The sequence below is a fragment of the Mchenga conophoros genome, linkage group LG6 (genome assembly GCF_057382185.1).
Source record: "Mchenga conophoros isolate Kocher_MC1m ecotype Shallow Benthic linkage group LG6, M_conophoros_male_GT1.1, whole genome shotgun sequence".
In the NCBI taxonomy this organism is placed as follows: domain Eukaryota; kingdom Metazoa; phylum Chordata; class Actinopteri; order Cichliformes; family Cichlidae; genus Mchenga; species Mchenga conophoros.
Window position 1 is genome coordinate 5,495,771 of NC_140531.1, and position 20,554 is coordinate 5,516,324.

The following is a 20,554-nucleotide window of genomic DNA, read 5'->3' on the forward strand; positions in this document are numbered from 1 at the left end:
TAATAGTGGCCACTATTGTAGCAGTGTCAGTGCCATAAAGTAAGGAAAAGGTTTAGCAAAACACTGTTTCATTTGTGTTGAAATTCCCCAAAGTAGAATATGATCAGTGTAAAGGCTTACAGGATTAATGTATCAATGTGAGGGTTTTCAAAGTGGGATGTGTGTATCATATATAATACACAACGTTTTAGATTTTGTGTGACTTTTTTGGTAGAACAGAATAATCCTTTAATTGTCCCACAAGGGGAAATTTGGTTGTAACAGCAGCCAGAAAGACACATATACAAACAAACAGGACACAGAACAGAAACATTACATTAAAGACAATAGTTACTATAAACAGAGTACTGTACAGTTATTAAATTAAATAAAATTAACTACAGATAATTTAGTTAATTTTATCTGTAGTTTATGAGGATTTTTATGCCGTCAAAGCAACAAGGGGCAAAGATTAAGAGGACAAACTTTAGTTTGTGATGACTGATGAAATCATACAGATCATACATACAGGCTCTGGACGTTGTAGGGCTGTCCTGGTTGACACGCCTCTGCAATGTTGCGTGGAGATCAGGGGCAGTACCCCTGGACTGGCAGACCGGGGTGGTGGTCCCCATCTTTAAGAAGGGGGACCGGAGGGTGTGTTCCAACTACAGGGGGATCACACTCCTCAGCCTCCCTGGGAAAGTCTATGCCAGGGTGCTGGAAAGGAGAGTTCGTCCGCTAGTCGAACCTTGGATACAGGAGGAACAATGCAGTTTTCGTCCTGGTCGCAGAAAACTGGACCAGCTCTTTATCCTCTCCAGGATACTTGAGGGTGCATGGGAGTTTGCCCAACCAGTCTACATGTGTTTTGTGGACTTGGAGAAGGCATTCGACCGTGTCCCTCGGGGTGTCCTGTGGGAGGTGTTGCGGGAATATGGGGTGTCTGGCCCATTGCTACGGGCCATTCGATCCCTATACAACCGTTGCAAGAGCTTGGTTCGCATTGCCGGCAATAAGTCGGACTCGTTCCCGGTGGGTGATGGGCTCCGCCAGGGCTGCCCTTGTCTCCGGTTCTGTTCATAATTTTTATGGACAGGATTTCTAGGTGCAGACAAGTGGCGGAGGGCTTTCGCTTTGGTGGCCTCAGAATCTCATCTCTGATTTTTGCAGATGATGTGGTTCTGTTGGCTTCATCGGGTGAGGGCCTCCAGCTTGCACTGGAACGGTTCGCAGCCGAGTGTGAAGCAGCGGGAATGAGGATCAGCACCTCCAAATCTGAGGCCATGGTTCTCAGCCGGAAAAGGGTGGAGTGCCCACTCCGGGTCGGGGATGAGTTCCTGCCCCAAGTGGAGGAGTTCAAGTATCTCGGGGTCTTGTTCGCGAGTGATGGGAGAAGGGAGCCGGAGATCGACAGACGGATTGGGGCTGCAGCTGCAGTAATGCGGACGCTGCACCGGTCCGTCGTGGTGAAGAGGGAGCTGAGTGTAAAAGCGAAGCTCTCAATTTACCGGTCGATCTACGTCCCTACCCTCACCTATGGCCACGAGCTGTGGGTAGTGACCGAAAGAACGAGACCGCGGATACAAGCGGCAGAAATGAGCTTCCTCCGAAGGGTGGCTGGCCTCTCCCTTAGAGATAGGGTGAGAAGTTCGGCCATCCGGGAGGGGCTCAGAGTAGAGCAGCTGCTGCTCCACATCGAAAGGAGCCAGCTGAGGTGGTTCGGGCATCTGACAAGGATGCCCCCTGGGCGCCTCCTGGGTGAGGTGTTCCGGGCATGTCCCACCGGGAGGAGGCCCTGGGGCAGACCCAGGACACGCTGGAGAGATTATATCTCTCGGCTGGCCTGGGAACGCCTTGGTATTCCCCCGGATAAGCTGGAGGAGGTGGCTGGGGAGAGGGAGGTCTGGGCCTCTCTGCTTAGGCTTCTGCCCCCGCGACCCGGCCTCGGATAAAGCGGATGAAGATGGATGGATGGATGGATGGATGGATGGATAACTACAGATAAGAGGCAAACCAGGTTGTAGTGCAAATCATTTGATTAAATTATTGCAGTTACAGCGCAGATATAAACATCTATGATTGTTGGGAGCAGTGTTGATTGTACAGTCTGACAGCTGCAGGGAGGAAGGACCTGCGGAAACGCTCCTTCATGCATCGAGGACGCAGCAGTCTGTCACTGAAACAGCTCTGCAGTTCAGCAACATTTACATGCATGGGGTGGGAGACTCTGTCCATCAGAGATGTTATTTTGGCCAGAGTCCTCCTGTCTCCCACCACCTGCACTGGGTCCAGGGTGCATCCCAGAACAGAGCTGGCCTTCCTGATGAGTTTACCCAACCTCTTCCTCTCAGCTGCCGATAAACTGCTGCTCCAACATACAACACTGTAAAAAATGACAGATGCCACCAGAGTCATAGGTCTTTAAAAGCGCTCCCTGGACTCCAAATGACCTCAGCCGCCTCAGCAGGTAGAGTCTGCTCTGACCCTTCCTGTAAAGAGCATCAGTGTTGTGACTCCAGTCCAGTTTATTATTCAGGTGAACACCCAGGTACCTATAAGAGTCCACTATCTCAATGTCCACTCCCTGGATGTTCACCGGTGTCAGTGTGGGGGGGTCTGCGTCCCCGGAAGTCCACCACCAACTCCTTGGTTTTCCCAGCATTTACAAGCATGATATAAGAAAAAGCTTGTGATATTTTAAAAAATCATAAATTAGAATCCTAAAATGTTCTTTGATATCATGGAAATATAAATGGTCCCGGTTCTGCCTCAGAAAAATGTCTTCAATATTAAACTGATAAAGTGGTTGTTCTGAGTACATGCAGTAATACAATTTGGTTAAGAACTGCTAAATGTTGCATGTGATTGTTCTTGTCTTTCAGTATCTTCGTGGCGTTTGTCCTTGAGGCGTTCTTTGTGGAGTACTCTGTGGATAAAAGTGACTTGCAGACATCTTTGGAGAGGAAGATTGAAGAACTGGAGCTTGCTGTGGCACAGTATGTTACCTTGCAGAGAGTGGTGTGTGGTGGTCATATTGAGTGGCTGGGCTAACACATATAATTCACAACCCCAATACCTGCACTGTCACATCCCTGATAGGACGTGACAGCACCACCTTGTTATAGCAACACTTGAAACAGATTTACAAATTGGGGCAAAATAGCATTGATGGGTGTGATTTGTTTTGTCACACAGTCCATTTCAATATAACACGTGCAATATGTGAAGAGCCAAACAAATTGGAGGAAGGTCGCAAACTAAGAGATGATAGTCAGCTGTGACCAAACAAGGTGCAACCTTCAAACACACACCGGCTGGATTGGACGTTCAATCACATGACTAACATCTAACCACCCAGTGTGCAGCCACACCTCATCATCCTCTCTAGCTGTCTGACTTTTCCACATACATCATGTAGCCCAGGATTTAACTTTAAACTTCAAAATCACCTCACAACATTTTCTTCTTTTGTGTGTTATTGCTAACTATTACTATATACTATAACAGTCGTTTTCACTCCTCAACTACATTTAACATATCAATCAGACTTGTACTTTGGTGATATATTTGATTAAGAATAATAATGTTCTACTATTAGCAAAGAGTGAGAGAAAGAGAGAGACAGATATTGTGTGGCAGAAACTTTCCTTAAACAGCTGGGAATCAATTCAATTCAATTCAATTCAATTCAATTTTATTTATATAGCGCAAATCAACAAATGGCATTAAGTGCGGGACTTTCTCAAAGCGAGCCTTTGACTGCTCCATCAATATGTCACATTACTGTGCAGCTACTGAGTCCACAGCATCCTACCCAATCTTGATTCTGTCAGGCAATTTGAACTGACCCATTGTTTCAAGGCTTGTCATTCCAAATGTTTTCAAAACACCGATTCAGTGTCTCTGTATGTTGAAACACCGTGTGGACGGTGTGAGTTTGAAGGTTCCACCTTGTTTTCCCTGACACTGGGCTCCTCCTGCCACACACTTCATCTAGGACTATGGTTCTCTTAGGGGGGTTGAGAGAAATACTGCAAAAATGCTGAGTTGCTGGCAAAAAATACTCTGTACACTGCCACACCAATCAGTTCAATCTGATAATGCAGCAGGACTGCTGTCCTCTCACACATGTCAAAGTATGCATGAGGACTAGGGCTTCTAATTATGGAGTCTTTCAAGTTTCCTAGCAGTTCTGCTGACTAAAGGCGAGAAACACAGCAATCTTTTTTTTAAGTGATGTATACTACCAGTCAAAAATTTGGACACACCTTCTCATTCAACATAGAAGGAAGACCACCCGAGTCCCCTCTGCTGTTGCGGATAAATTCGTCCAAGTCACTAACCTCAGAAATCACAAGTTAACAGCGCACCTCAAATTGGATCCCAGATAAAAGCCACACAGAGTTCCAGTAGCAGACACATATGTTTGAATCAGGCTTTTATGTTCAAATAGCTGCTAAGAAACCACAACTATGGAAAAGCAACAAGCAGGAGTCATTTATTTGGGCCAATAAAACACATGGACCATTAGACCAGTGGAAATCTGTGCTTTGGTCTGATCAGTCCAAATTTGAGATCTTTGGTTCCACCTGCTGTGTCTTTGTTTGATGCAGAAAAGGTAAACTGATGGTTCTCACTGTGAAGCATTGAGCAGGAGGTGTGATGGTGTGGGGGCACGCTTTTGGTGACACTGTTGGGGATTTATTCAAAATTGAAGGCACACTGAACCAGTATGGCTACCACAGCATCCTTCAGCGACATGCAGTCCCATCCGGTTTGCGTTCATTTATTTTTCAACAGCACAATAATCCCAAACACACCTCCAGGCTATGTGAGGGCTATTTGACCAGGAAGGAGAGTGATGGAGTGCTGCACCAGATGGCCTGGCCTCCACAGTCACCTGACCTAAACCCAATCAAGTTTGGGATGAGATGGACCGCAGAGTAAAGGCAAAAGGGCCAACAGGTGCTCAGCATCTCTGGGAACTCCTTCAACAGTGTTGGAAAACCATTTCAGGTGCCAACAGTGTGCAAAGTAGTAATCAAAGGAAAGGGTGGCTATTTTAAAGAATCTAAAATATAAAACATGTTGAGTTATTTCACTTTTTTGTTTACTACATAATTCCAAATGTGTTCATTCATAGTTTTGTAGATTCTCATTGAAGACATCAATGAAAACAAAGAAAAACCATTAACTAAGGTGTGTCCAAACTTTTGACTGGTAGTGTACCTGAGCACAATTGCACAACAGCTTAAACATCCTGTATATGTTGTGTCATCAGCTCACACACAAATGGTGTCTGCAATGTTTTTCTTCAAGCAGTGGATTTTGACTAGTTTTAGAGGTGTACTTGTCACCTGCGTGTCTGAAAGATAATCAGCTCACTGGCCATCCAAAAAAGAGAACTGGTCAACCTAGTGATAGTGAATCAGCTCATTGTGCCATTATAGTGGTACGATGTCAACTGGACCTAACATTAATAGCACTACACCATTTCCAGTATGACTTTGCTACTTGCATGTTTCATAATTTTGTTTGATATCTTTTTAGATCCAGTTTATTTTTGGTGTGCTTAGACTTGCTCTTAGCCAGTTCTTTTGTTGTAGCACAAAATACAATTAGAATTTTGCTGTTGGTTCCTGGCTGTAGCTCAGGAGGCGATGGTTTGATTCCTGGCTCCCCCCAGTCTGCATTCCAAATATTCTTGGGCAAGATATTAACCCGAAGTTGCTCTCCGACGCGAGTATGAATGTGTGTGAATGGTAGTTAGTGAGCAGTAGAAGACAGTGCTTGTGTGAATGGGTGAATGCGGCATGTTGTATAGAGCGCTTGAGTACTCAGAGTAGAAAAGCACTAAATAATAATCAGTCCATTTACATTATTTAAAAATCATTTGGACAATGTGGTCCCTGTCTCTTAACTTCATTTTTTTTCTCCAAAGAAATCAAAGAAAATGCACATGAAATGAAAATGAATGACTAAGTAAATGATCAGCTTGGTTGATCATTGCCGCTATAGTCACGTTGTCCTCTGCACTCTCAACGTTCTGGGTTGAGCAAATTTTACTGAAATGGCAAATCAAAAAGGCTTGCAATGACACTTGTCACTCGCTGCATTATGAAGATGAATGGAAGCTGATGCTGCTGTGCTTCAGTGTTTAAAAAGTTTAATACTTTACCTTAATCTAGTGGGGTTTCTTTTGACTATTTGGTGCTTTCTTCATAGCACCAAGCTTTAAAAAGATCTTTTCTAAGATGATTAAAAATATGTTTAAAAAATATTTCTCTCTTTATCTTCTCTTTCTGAATCAAATCCAAATTAAGCTCTAATTTTCAACCTCTGTTATGCACAATGTCTAATGGACTCTCGGCTTCATGGCTTCTTATGATTATCTTGCACATCTTTCATGCTGTTTTATATCTCTGATTATCACTCTCATATTTCTGCCTGATCATCTGTATTTTTTTGTTAACCAGGGAGATGATGGAGGACAACTTGGTGAACGCCATGGAAACTATTGACAATGACCTGGGAGGCAGCCAGTCAGCAAAACCAAACTTACCGTCCCTGATGTTTAAAATTGCTTCAAAAAGTAAGTTGACAAGTGGAGACAGAAGGTGATTTTTAAAAGATAAAAAAAAGGAACACTTTTGGCTAACTTTTAATTTGAACATTTGCTCAATAGATTGTCACTAATTTTACATCAGGCATTCTTGTTCTCTTCAGGAAGAAATGTAAAAATGGGCAAAGTATTTGAGGACAGACAATAATAAAAACTTGCTCTTGTTTGTTAGAGACAATATTTATGTAAGTGTGTGTGTTTTGTGTCAGGATATCGAACAGTGGACGCCTTGTTACAGCGGATATTTGAGGCTGATCTGGACCCTGAAGATTTTGCTGAGAATGACGATCCTGAAGCTACGGGCAACGAGAATTTTGCAAATCCCTTATTCAGCCATGCATAGGCATTTGTAAACATGTATGAATGGATACAAACTGTAGTCATTTTACACTTTCAGAAATGTTGAAATCTGATGTTTATCCAGTGCAGTGTGTCAACAATATGATTGGGTGCTAATCAGTCTTATCTAGTGTTAAATGTTCATATTTCTGTCCTGTATCTTTGTGTAAAAATGCAAGAAAACCAGAATTTTCACATAAAGAATTCTTGCACAGAAGCCTGATTTGTTCAAAAATGCTTTTAGACCTTTGTTTTTTGTTTTGTTATATATTCTATATATATATATATTTTTTTTTTACATATTTTCAGTTTAAAAAAATGTCACTAGGCTTACAATACAAGCATAATGCGAAGTATGTGTGACAAATCACACTTTTCTGTTTGCCAAATTGATATACAGGTCTGGGTTTTCAATTGCCAGGAGACTGCTACTTGTCTGACTACATTTGTACCAAGTGTAAAGAAGGAGGGGAGATAATTTATTTGTTTTTGTTTTTGTTGTCTGGTTTTTTTTTTGTTTTTTTTTTTTGGAGGGGGTGGGGGGGATCCCATAGTTTCAGTGAAAGGAGCTCTTAATATTTCAGCATACCAAAACATTTTCCAAAAATTTCCTGCTCGCAACTTTGTGGGTGGGAATAGGGGGATGGTTCCTTCCTGTTTCAACATGATTGTGCACCAGTGCACAGGACTAGGTCCATGGAGACATGGCTGAGTGAAGCTGGTGTGGAAGAACTTGACTGAACCGCACAGCTTTCTGACCTCAACCAAAAGAACACCTTTGCCATGTTTACACTGGAGACTGTGAGCCAGGCCTTCTCGTCCAGCATCAGTGTCTGACCTCACAAAGGTGCTTTTGGAAGACTGGCCAAAAATTTCCATAAACACACTCCCAAACCTTATGGGAAGCCTTCCCCTAAGCTGCAAAGGATTGGAAGACATCATATTAAACCCTGTGGATAAAGAGTACGATGTCACTCAATGATTATATGTGTGTGAAAACAGACAACAGATGGCAATATGTAAAATTGGCAAATAAGGCCTCTGTTAATCCCTGGAATATGCTGGAAAATATGTTGATGCCCCTTGAAAAGTAGAAAGAATGACTTCATCATTCTTTCTTACTGTAATATGTTCTTATGTGTATATGTACTCTGACCTACCCAGATAAACATTTCATGAACAGTCACACATACGATAATTAACATCTGCATTAAAAAAAAAAAAAGATTGGATTGTTTTGGAGTGTGTGTGTGTGAGAGAGAGAGAGAGAGAGAGAGAGAATATGGATAGATAGATATAGACAGATATATATCCTGTTCATCATCCCCCTGCAAATGTAAAGTTACTGTATGTGTTGTTCTCTATTTGCGTTAACAAATTTGTAACCACCACAGAATACACACATTCACAACTAAGTGCGTAATGAGGTATTTGAAAAAGTGCTCTGCCTGCAAGGCTAATTAATAAGAACCATAGTTAGTGTCAACCAGAACTATTTTCTTTTGCTGCCTAATGTATAATTCCTTATTGCTGCAAAGAAAAAGGAAAGATTCTATTTCCAAAGTAGGAGATGACCATTAGCGATATGGTTAGCCTGCCAAACCTAACGTGTTAAGTTGTTGTGATGTCTTGCAATGGATGACAGGTTGGTGATTGTTTCATCTGTCCTCAAGCCCAACATTCACATCAAAACAAATCAGGGAGTCATAGTTTATTTATTAGCTAGAAATATGTTCACTTTGTAGCTCAGTCCTGTGAAAAAGAGTTTTTGCTGTGCTTTATGCAGTTCTGTGAAAAAATAAGTACAACCTTACTGCTTCCATAAGAATTAAGAGGGTTAGGTGCCAGCCACGTCCTGTAAATGCACTTAATTTAATGATCATTAGTAAATGTGAGCACCTCCTATAAAAGTTTGGTGGTCTTTAGTTTGCTGGTCTGGAGCAGGCGCGTGGCTGTCCCAGTAAATTCACCCCAAAGTCAGACTGTACGATGCTCAAAAAACAGACCGTACATCTCAGATTCTATAGGCCTTAGTTAGCATGTTAAATGTTAAAGGTCATCGGAGTTCAAGGTTGCCAACAGAAAGCCCCTTCTCTCTAAAAAGAGTATGCAGTCAATGAGTCAGCCATAAACTCTTGATGATTCTAGGTGCATCTAACCACTTAAGCTGGACTGAAATTGGGTGATGCAACAGGACAATGATCCCAAGCACACCAACAAATCGACAATTAAATGGAAAGAAAAAAGAATCGAGGTGTTACAATGTCCCAGTCAGAGAGCTTAACCCAAATTCTATGGCTTGAACTACACATAAACAAATGTCCACAAGGTTACAATTTACATACACTAAAATTGATTGACAAACGTTGCAGTTTTGGATGAAGAATTGGTTGTTACATTTAAAGTGCTTCTAATATTTTGTCTTTAGGAATGGGAGCTTATTGGCCACTTCTATTCAAATAAAGATTATTAAGAAAAAATTTGAATCCCAAAAAACCTCCGCGACAGCAGGGGGCGGTGTGAGTGGCACTGCAGCTTAGACATGGCGACGCCAAGGGGGTGTGCGTGTATGTGGTGCTGATGCTGAGAGATGGAGGAGAGGGAACGGATTTATCTCAGCCCTCTGGTGTCCGGACGGAAAACAATACTCAGGTAAGAAGAAACGGATTGACATAAGCATCAAATGACATAAGGCATACCAAATTTTCAGATGAACTGTGTGATCAGGCTGTATGTGTGTGTGTGTGTGTATGTGCGTCTATGACAGTGTTAGTGGGAGAGTGTGAGGCCACAGGCAGGATGTCGGGTCAGTGAATCGTAATCGTTCGTTACTGTGTGTGTTCCTACACACACACACAGCTTTATGTGTGTGTGTGTGTGTGTGTGTTTATATATATATATATATACAGATATGTAAAAGCGGAAGGGTGGGATTAAACAGCGCTCATTCAACTGCCACTGTTTGATAATACATAAAAGACTGACTGTAAAAATAACAGCCTGTATGGTCACAGCGTTAGGTTGATTTTCAAAATAAATGTAACATTATACAACAAGACATTGACTGAAATGTATATTCTCCGGGTACTAATTATACTCATACACAAACAAACTATAAACCCGGTATGAGTGTAGAGCTGCAACTAATGATTATATTCATTTTTTTCTTTATTCTTTTTTCTGTTTTTTTCCTGTAATGACAAAAATGAAAACAGTTCACTTCCCAAAGCCCACAGTAGTCGCTTTGTTTGAAATGGTTATCATCCATTTGCACTGTAAAATTTGAGAATTATGTGTCAAAGGGGTTACAGACATTTCTCTCCATAGTTTTGCGGCATTTGGCTGAATCTAAGAATGGAAAATAGCCCTGTACACTTTATAATCCATCTTCCTTAATTTTTTCTGTTTCTGAGCTTTGTCACTTTAGCCCTGCAGACATTTTGCTATTTCTCTGAAAGGTGTATTTTGGCTTTTCAGCCTACTGATTGCTGCCTTCACTTGCACTGACATTTCTCTTAACCTCCTGTTGAGGGTTCCAGTGAACAGCCACCAAAATGCAAGATCAGCACTTTTAATCAACTCCAACTCCAATGTGAGGAGAACTCTGATCACTCTATAATTACTCCTTTATTTATCCAGTTAAAAATCTCATTGAGATTAACATCTCATTTCCAAGAGACACCTGGCAATAATAAAGCCAGAGAGTGTCAAATAGTGCTTTATTATTGTTGTATATACACTGTATATGCAGAATATTGCCAAAGATATTTGCCCATCCGCTTTCAAACATATATTACCAAGAGTGCCATCATCCCATTCTTAATCGATAAGGGTATGATGGTCAGACACTGATGTTGGACAAGAAGGTCCGGCTTGCAGTTTCCACTCTGTTCTGTCTACATATATGTGTGTGTGTGTGTGTGTGTGTGTGTGTGTGTGTGTGTGTGCCTGTGTAGGGGTGACTTCTGTGGTTGCATAAAGACATGATGAGAAAATGGCTCTTGGCTCACAGTTTACAATGAGCTCAGTAAATATTTCCCTGGTGAGTTTATGGTCCCTATCTATTATTGGAAGCCTTGCTAAACAGAACATTAAGTTTTTTTAAATTATGGAGAAAAGAGAGAGAGAGCTAAGTTTACTCAGAGCTGGAGAAAGATATTGGATCTATATATGATGTGTTTTGATAAATTATGTATTTTTCACTTTGTGAAGCATCCTGCAGAACAAACTACGGTATACTAACTCTGTGTTATTCAAATGTTGCATGAAAGTTCTGGGTAGTTTTGTTGCGGATGAACAGGTCAGTTTGTGTTAATGGGATGAATTCACAGTAAAGCTCGGTGTTGGACTGATGCACAGTGGCTGTGGTGCTCATGATCAGAGTTGGGTTGCATCAAGTGAAATAGAGATTCATTTAAAGCTGATGATCCTTAGATTAATTTACTAATTTCAATCGTTATACTGTGTCTAGTATAAAGACAATGTACAATATACTGTTAGTGAGAGAAACAGAAGTAAGCCGAGTTAGCTGTGAAGCATCTGCTTACATCTTGTTGAATCCAGCTGTGTAAATCCACAAAGAGCAACTGGTCTGCTGATCACAGCATGTACACTAAGAAAATCTACTAAAGCTTATTTCTGTCTAGCCCTGGAGGCCTAATGTACTAATATCATAGTTGTATTATATTAATGTAGCAGAAGGTCCAATTACATATGCAAAAAAATAGGTGGTAGAATTGTCCTTCAAGGAGATACTTTTTGCTTTCTTACTTTGAGTACACTTCAGAGCCTGTACTTTTTCACTTTTACTTGAGTAAAGACAGTGATTCAGCACTTAAACTTATTGGAGTATTTTTTTAACACAGATCTCTGTACTTTGACTTAGGTGCAGAGTTTGTGTACTTTTGTCACCTATCACACCTGCTCATAAAATCCATCACTGGAACTGGAAAACACAAATATCTTGAATATTTTAACAGAACCCATCTGTAAAGGTTTAGCATCTGTTTTTGGTATATTGGTAACCATTATGGTGAATAAAAGTGCATCACACACCGATGCACTGATGTAAATTGCCATCAAATGAACTGCCGTTTTGTTCATTAACGCGAGGAAAGCGTTGACGAGGAGGAGCTTTATTTTGAAAGTAGTGGCCGGATGTTGTGTTTGGTGGGGATGATTTGACGCTGGGGAAGGCAGCGCTGCAGTGCGGACAAACAGCCTGGAGCCGGAGAACCTGACACCTGCAGACCGTCCCTGTCAGCCGAGCCGGGTTGTCCTGAGGCGGGTTTCGGGATCTGGTTTTGTCCTGAGTTGGAGTTTAGGATCACATCCAGGAGTAGGCAGAGAGGACCAGTCCGCATCATCCTCCTCCTCCTCCTCAGCTGATGCAGCGGAGAATCGGAGGAGGATCCGGACGTCAGCGTGGATTTTATTGAGCGTTCCGGGGCTCTGAGCGAAAATAAAGGCTGCTATTGTGTGTATGTGTGTTTTTTTTTTGTTTTTTGTTTTTTCATTTTAATTAATTAATGTATTAATTTATTTATTTATTTATTCTTTGGACTCTGCCTTGGATGGGACTAACGGTCTGAGGATGGACCGTGTCTGGTTTGATATGAGGCACCTTTGTAGAAGAAATAAATGGTAATTTAATCCTGCGGAACCCTGAGGCCCAAATTCTGGCCCCACGTAAGAGGAACGGTGGGTTTTCTGGATCAGGACGTTTTGTGCCGAAATAAAATCCCAGATGAAGATTCCCAAAAGGCGGAAAAGGAGCGGACGGTGCGCCAGGTAGGCCTGATCCGAACTAGCTCTCTCGGCCCATACAGAAATCATTCAGTGGGTGTGAGTGTTTCGCAGAGATACGCTATAACGAAAGTGGCATGATGGTAATTAGACCAGGACCGACGGGGGCTCTACAACTGTAATTATATTTATATTTAATTCAGAACTTGTCCAGGCCACATTGATTGATCAGCAGGATGTGATGGTGCGCATGCGCACGGAGCATCCATGACTGTGCACTGCAGAGAAGAGATATATACAGAGGGGGGAAAACGGGGTGGTAGTGGGGGGTTAGACCTAAGCGGAAGCTCCATTCAGTGTTTAAGTCATTTAGTCCAGGATTATTTTCCATAGCATAAAGAATATATATCTAGTGGTTGTTCTGTGAAGACCAAATATATATGAAAAACAAAAATAAATATAAAGACTAATATAAAGACAATTTACAGTATGCTGTTAGCGACAGGAACGGAAGTCAGCCGAGATAGCTGTGCAGCATCTGCTTACATCTTGTATAAATCCACAAAGAGCAACTCGTCTGCTGATCACAGCATGTACACTAAGAAAATCTACTGGAGCTTGCATTAGAAATTATTGTGAGTTGTTGGTTATATTATTATATTTGTCTAGGTGTGGAGGCAAAGTCACTGTGCACTGCAGAGAAGAGATACACAGAGGGGAAAAGCACATGCTCGTAGTGGATGTTCTGTGAAGACCAAATATATATGAAAAGCAAAAAAGGCAGTTCTTGAGAAAAGAAACAGACCTGCACTCTTTGCATGTTTTATTAGACCAGGCTTGGCGAGAGCTGCCATCCCTCTCTATCACTGTCAGAGCTTTCCTTGCTAATGTAGTGTAATAAAACATAAATTTCTTGTTTGTCTTAAACAGGTAATGCTGCCACCGCCTTTGGTAAATCTGTTTGGTCTTCAGAGGTCAAGAAACAAACAAATACTTTCAAAGCAAAATCTTTATTTGAAACATAATTCATTAAAATGACCATCTTTATTAGTCTTTATTCCACAATTTGCAGGTCTTTACCTCTCAGGACTCATACATAACACAACAAGCACTCAAACTCAAAGAGCCAGTGTCAGCTTGCCTTGATAGCTGCTCTCCCATCGACTGATCAGCGGTTTATCCACAGTGAGCATGTGCAAATCACCAAAAGAAGCTGCTGGTCTCTCAGCTTGCTCAGCTGGAGACAGACATGCCTGTAAAATGAAGACGGCTAAAGTTTACTATGAGTTTGAAACAGTCAGAGCTTTCAATGACAGTAGCTGACTGTGGCCACAAGATGCAATGTAAAGGATGGATGCAAACCATACAAGGAGCTCCTTGACAGATGAAAGGAGAGAAACTGCTTTGACAAAACAAGCTTCTCCTAGTGATATGCACAAGTGTCTTTAAAAGAAAAAGAAGAAAAAATATATATATATAGTCGCAAAAGTATGACGTCACAACAAGGTGATTGGTCACTTGCAATGTTGAACCTGGAACAACATTTATTATGATGGTGTGGGAACAACACCGACACGAGGATATCAGATCGTGCATCTGTAGTCAGTCTTTTCATATTATTCATTTCATGTTGTCATGTAACTCTGTTTAGACTTGGGACATGCTTCTGCAGCACCATCTGCTCATAGAAACACTAAAGGTCCTGTTTAATCTCATGAAACTGTACTGTGATTTAATGTCAACCTGAATACTTTAAGCTTAGTTTTAAAAATTCTGTATTGTCAGAAAACTCACAAAAGACACATCATCATCAATAGAATTCCTTGCAGGTGCAAAGAAAGTGTATGTTAATTGTTATACTGACTCTGTGAGGTGGACCTTTGGAGGTGCAGAAGTTCAAAATGCAGGAAACTGTAGCAGCTTATTAGCTATGTTCCACCATCATTTCCATTCTGAACTAATAGAGTTGCTAAAAGTTGTGTGAACCTTTTTCCAAACAAATTGTTTAAAAAAAACAAAGGCAAAGGCTCGTGATTGCAACTGGCACAGCAAGAAGTACATTGTAACAGGAGTTTCTACCTTTTCTGTTGTCTATAGGGGCACATTGATAAATTACTCTGGGCTATACACTGTTTTCACTGTAGGAGTCTGAAAACAAAGTGCTTCCAAGTTTTTAGTCTATGAAGGGTTTAAAGTGCTGGAGTTGGAGAAAATTAAACAACCCACCACTGAGCAACATGACTGTTGTTATACATGGCTATACATTGTTGCAACCAGCAAGTGAACTTGGGACAAGATTGACACGGTAAATGAGTACAGTTTTTCGCATGTTAGATTATTTCGCTGCTTCAAGTTTTCAAGGTTAACATGGTGTATATAGGCCCTTTGTGCCCGACCCTCGTATTATGTCTGGTCAGAAGACTGCAGCACTCACTGCTTCTTCTCTCCTGGTTAACTGTACCCTCTGTTTTGGCTTGTAGGCTAACAAAGGAACAGGAAGGGTTTTGCCACACTCAGGATTTGTTGTAAATCTTAAGGTTTTCCAGGAGCTCAGAACTATGGTGAGCTCTGACCAATTTTATCCAACTCAGACTGGAATGATGCAAGCCCAGCTTCTGGCAGAGCACCCCTCCCTGTCCCACCCACTAGCAGATTAATAGAGCTGTAGGTGACGAAGGAAGAAAAAAAGATTGAGGTTTAATAAAAGGTCTGTCTCTCCAATCTGCTGCTGAGACGCTTGAAAACAGCACAGTTCTCTCTTTTACACTTATTTCATGCCGCAGTGCAGATTATTAGTGTTAATGTAAATAGTTAAATGCTACGGCGAAAAAGTAAGACATAAGACAATGTTGTATCTATGACATATGATGGTACTACATGGTACTATTTGATAACTGGCTGGTGATAGTAACCTATTCAGATCATTCAACAATATCTGACAAAATAATGGTATAGCTTCATATAATAAATATAGCATAATGTAATTTACATATTTAAGATAATTGTACCAAATCTAAAGTATACCATAAATACTATACTAATTTATGCTTTGTATCCACTGTGCATCACATAGTGCTTTTGATAGTATATTTCCAAAATGGATTTTGTTACACATTGTCTGTTCTCATAGTCTGTAGCAATATATTTGACTATGGCACTATAATAACACGTAATGCATAGTATCGCAATTCTGATTGGCCATTTACTCTGCACTGTGCTTACTGTCGTCCAAGACTATTCCAGTGTATCCGGGGAGACTGTGTGGTCCCACCCTCTGCAGTGATTGGCGGCTCAGCAGTTTGTTGAGGCCTGCAGCAGGTTTCCCTACCTCTCCAGTGTTACAGTGACTCCCAGCTGCCTGGTCTCTGTGCAGCTGCTGCTGTTAAACAGATCTGTATCACTGTAGGTGCAGAGAAGCCTCCTCCCCACCTTCCCAGTCTGTCCAGTTTTCTATCAGAGTTGGCCTGACTGAAAATGCAGTGGACACGCTCCCTTATTATCTGCAGTCCGCCTGAGCTCTGCATGCACTGATGAAAGCCCATGGCATTGCATGCAGAACAGCATGGTTTGGGGACTCACATGTATCACTCTGAACTTAAGATTTCTTCTATGGACCCACTGAAAGCTGATAACCATTCATGGCAGATATCCTGTATAAAAGCAGAGAAAAGCCAGAGTTCTGTTCAAGTTGAATGGCTGGAGAACACTAAGGTAATGGCTGACTACATGAATTAAGTTGTTGGCAGTGCCTATTAGACTGATGGTCAGTGAGCTGACAATATTTAACAGGGGAACCACATCCTCCAGTCACTACTGTTAATGAACTGTGTTGCCTAATTCAGACTTATCACCTCCTGAAGCAGTTCACTGCTTTGACAGTGCAACAATTCACTCAGCATCGATGAGTCCCTGCACTGTTTGTAGATCTGTCCCATTTGCAACAATCAAAGCATGGTTGAATCTTGCAACAATAACAGGTGATATTGTATCAAACAGACAAAAAGATCTGTAAGGATTTGTTTTTCCTGGAGTAGTTTTCTCAGGCAGCGCTCACTCCAAGGTTGTTTTGTGCCCAACAAGCTCCTTATGATCTTGCTAGTCTCATGAAACTGTTGCTAAGCTTAAACGCAAACACATCCGGCGCATTGTCAGATACCTCATTCCAATTGCGTGATTTATGGAGTTTTTGAGAGCAGTACTGCCAACCCTTATTTAATTTCCTAAGGTCAACTTGGATACTTTCTTTGAAAAAAAAAGAGTTTTTTGACCCAAACAGTAAATCATGTTATTAGTAACTGCATTATAAATTATTCTGGCAGTCCTATATGTGTGTATGTGAGAGAGAATTAAACACAGAAGGTGAAATAGATAAGTTTTATAGATTCATTTTTATTACCTAAAAATGTCTATTACTCCAAATGTTAAAAGACCACTTAAAGTAATGCAGTTTGCACATATTTCTTAAAATTGAAGTGAAAAGTGTTCCCATGCCATACTCGTGGTTGTTAGTATTTTTTGTTGATTAAATCCATCTTGTTCTGATCTACAGTAAACATTGCAAGGTGTTGGCTGTTGGGCTGTTGCAGCATCTGACCTGCAGCTGCAGTCAGGATAAGAATAGAGCATTAGACTGCTTCCTCTGCAGACATGATATTTGCTCCAGTTACTGCAAATACCATCACGCCATATGTCCGTGTAGGTTCTTAGTCATCCAGGTCATGGTAGTCTTCAGAGCTTGAGAAAACAAGGCAACTGGACCGCTTTAGGTTTGCAAAGATGTTTCCCCTCTCTTCTGAGAGAACTAAAGAAGCTTCTTGGAGAGGTAAAACATCTTCTCAAACCTAAAAAGTCCAGTTGCCTTCTTTTCTCAGGGTCTCAAGATCACGCCATACCCAACCCCTCTTGCACCCCGCACCCCACTGACCTGTACCCTGATCCAGCTGAAGAATGGCTTCTAATGGCAACCAGCCACCTCTAATGCCTGTTGTTATACGAATAATATAATAATGTTGCCATGACTGTCAGCAGCAGAGAGCTCTGGTTAGACTGGGAAAATCCCGGTAACAACATTGTGTGTATAAAGTATTGACTGTCTTTTCTTACTTCCTTTTTCTCCTCTCATCCTCCCTGCTCACAGATAAATGGCTCTTTTAAGTTGGGAGCTGCTCGTGTTCTGTCTAGCTGGCAGATGCAGTGCCTAGTCCCTGGCCTCCAGGACAACGCCAACATGAACGGAACATCCGAGCAGGCCGACATCCTGCCTCCAAACTGCATGGTCAAGGATCGATGGAAAGTGGTGAGTCTGGAAAGCTCCCATTCCCCCAGTTCAGTTTCACGTTCTGCAGTAGTGCGTTTGAAAGATTTGGGTGTCTGATTTCCCCCATACAATTTTGTATTTATATTTTCTTAGCTGGTATGCATATTTGTTAACTGTTTGCTATCTATTCTGATTTCATCCAAACCTTCTTTCCCCCAAAATTTTAAATATAAATAAAACAGAATCCAATCCTATATTCAGCAGTACAAGGCAAATGTTAAACTATGCATGTAGCATTTTGCATTACATTTTATTTGATTAGTACTTGGGAGCTGAGGAGACCAGCAAGAATTAGAAGCAAAACATCACGTATCATTTAAATGTAAGCTTTTTCCATGTATGAACGATACATGATACACAGTAAACCATTTTTAAACAAATTGTATCCTTTGTTCTGATTTTATTTTCATACAAAAATGTCTGTATCAGGATCAGAATATGTTCTGTTGTTCTGGTTGTGATAAAAAAAAAAATGAAATCCCAAAGAAAAACACAAATCCTTTATAGACGATATTAAAAAGATGAGATGACTGTCGAATCACTGATGCCTCATGTTCAGCTAAATAAATTGACATTTAAACTGGCAAAGAATTCAAACATTTAAACTCGAGGGTTTAGTGGAAAGACAAACTTTTTTTTAATTTTCTGTTTGAGCTTCCTTTGGATTCTGAAGTACAAGGTTGCTCGTGTCTCAGCCAGTCAGGTTGCAAAATGAAGGCTGTTTGCACTTTACTAATCAATCTACTGTCTCCACTGAGCTGCAAAGACCCAACACATCATGAACTAAAGATAAAAAAGAATGAAGAATGAAGAATGAAGTCTTTTTGGAGGTTACAGTATGTTACTTTAAGATAATTAAGAGCTCTTTGCCCTGCAACCTGTGTTCCAGCTAAAGAAGATTGGCGGGGGTGGGTTTGGGGAGATCTATGAAGCCTTGGACTTGCTTACGCGGGAAAATGTGGCCCTAAAAGTGGAGTCAGCCCAGCAGCCCAAACAGGTGCTAAAGATGGAGGTGGCAGTGCTGAAGAAGCTGCAAGGTAAGCGCTGCCAAACCATCTCCTACACTGATTGCTTTGGGCCAGTGGTCCACAGCGGAAGTGATTAGGTTGAATTATTAGGAAAACCATAACTGACTGCAAAGACGTTGTTTATACAAGCTTCCAGTTGTGGAATTGTTAGTGAGTAGAATTCAAGAATGTTTTTTAGGTCCAACTTTCAGAGTGTGATTGAGCCCCTTTGATCTTCATCACATAAGGTGTTTTTAGCAGCAGGGCGGTGACCTTTCAAGAGTCTTTGTCTTGTAACCCTCGTATGCTGCTACATTCCCTCTTCTGCTTCACACTTGGTTGTCTTGGACTTGTGTTTCACTTTGTTCCTCTGATTTTCTGTGAACTGTTACCAGTACATCTACAAGCTGGCACTGAAGTGGCAGGTGAAGTGGTGGGAATGGGAATTAGTCCCTCCAAGTCTGAGGCCATAGACTAAGCCAAGAAAGGGTGGGGTCCCCACTTCAGCTCAAGGACAAATTGCCTCCCCAGTTTAAGTTGTGTCGTGGGTGTCGCGAGACGATTTTCACATCACATCCTGTGTCATGAGACACAATCTCTGTGGCGTGTCGGACGGCTTTTTGATTTTTGTAACTTGTGCATTGTGTTGCAGTCGTCGCAGCTGGCTTGAAGACACAAGTGTATGATCATCCTGCCTATTTAATCAGAATCCTGCACCAAAGCTCAAAGAAATACTGACACACAGAGAGATAACGCAACAGTTTGAAAACCTGAGTTTGTGGAAACACTTGACTTCTGCTCCTCCTTATCAGCATGTATGACGTGATATTGTCTGAGTGGCGACAACTATTGTCTACTGAATACTTAAACATCCGTGTGATAATGGTGCGTTTTTAACAAAGCGATCACTGTGGAGGGTGTATTGGCACTTTTATAATCTCTGAAAAATAGGACAGCCCTTTATTGTGATTGCACATGTTCAACAAAATTTGGATGTTCCACACTAACTGTGCAGATATTAAATATGAATAGTAAACAGCAGGTTTAAAAAAAAACCATGAGAAACATACACAAATATATTTCTCACTGCTCACCGCCACACCTGCATTGCACAGATGCAACCATTTATACCCGCTATTAAGGTGCAGGAAGCCTCTGTTGTATTCTCCTAAACAATAGGTGTTGCCACTCAGACAATATCGTACGCACTGATGAGGAGAAGTCAAAACTAGAAGCCAAGACTTTGTCAAGTGTTATTTTGTAAAGTTCTCTCCACAAACTCAGGTTGTTCTGTTTTTAATTTATTTTTTCAGTGTTTATTTGATAGAAAGAGTAAAGAGTGACGGGAAAGTGGAGGGGGAGAGAGAGGGTAAGACATGCAGCAAAGGGCTGCGGGTCAGATTCGAACCTGGGGAGGCTACTCCCAGCCGCACGGCATGTAGGCACCTGCTCGTCGCAGTGAGTTAAACCAGCACCCACAAACTCAAGTTTTTAAACAGTTGGAATGTCCTCCCCTTAGTGTTAGTATGTCTCTGAGCTTCT

General features: G+C 41.4%; 2 protein-coding genes across 3 annotated transcripts in view; both read left to right on the plus strand.

The window, feature by feature from the left end:
* The window catches only part of tpcn3 (two pore segment channel 3), a 31,562-nt gene extending 24,117 nt beyond the window's left edge, over positions 1 to 7,445 (plus strand). Inside the window, exons 17-19 of the mRNA XM_085275958.1 lie at positions 2,865 to 2,978; positions 6,459 to 6,574; positions 6,814 to 7,445. Coding sequence (XP_085132084.1) covers positions 2,865 to 2,978; positions 6,459 to 6,574; positions 6,814 to 6,947 — 364 coding nt within the window. The 3' untranslated portion in view covers positions 6,948 to 7,445. The remainder of the gene's footprint in view (positions 1 to 2,864; positions 2,979 to 6,458; positions 6,575 to 6,813) is intronic.
* A 2,050-nt stretch (positions 7,446 to 9,495) lies between these two features.
* ttbk1a (tau tubulin kinase 1a) overlaps positions 9,496 to 20,554 on the plus strand; it is a 52,225-nt gene continuing 41,166 nt past the window's right edge. For both annotated transcript variants that reach the window (XM_085275959.1, XM_085275960.1), the window contains exons 1-3: positions 9,496 to 9,595; positions 17,826 to 17,984; positions 18,895 to 19,042. In XM_085275959.1, the coding sequence (XP_085132085.1) occupies positions 9,524 to 9,595; positions 17,826 to 17,984; positions 18,895 to 19,042 (379 nt within the window). In that variant the 5' untranslated portion in view covers positions 9,496 to 9,523. The remainder of the gene's footprint in view (positions 9,596 to 17,825; positions 17,985 to 18,894; positions 19,043 to 20,554) is intronic.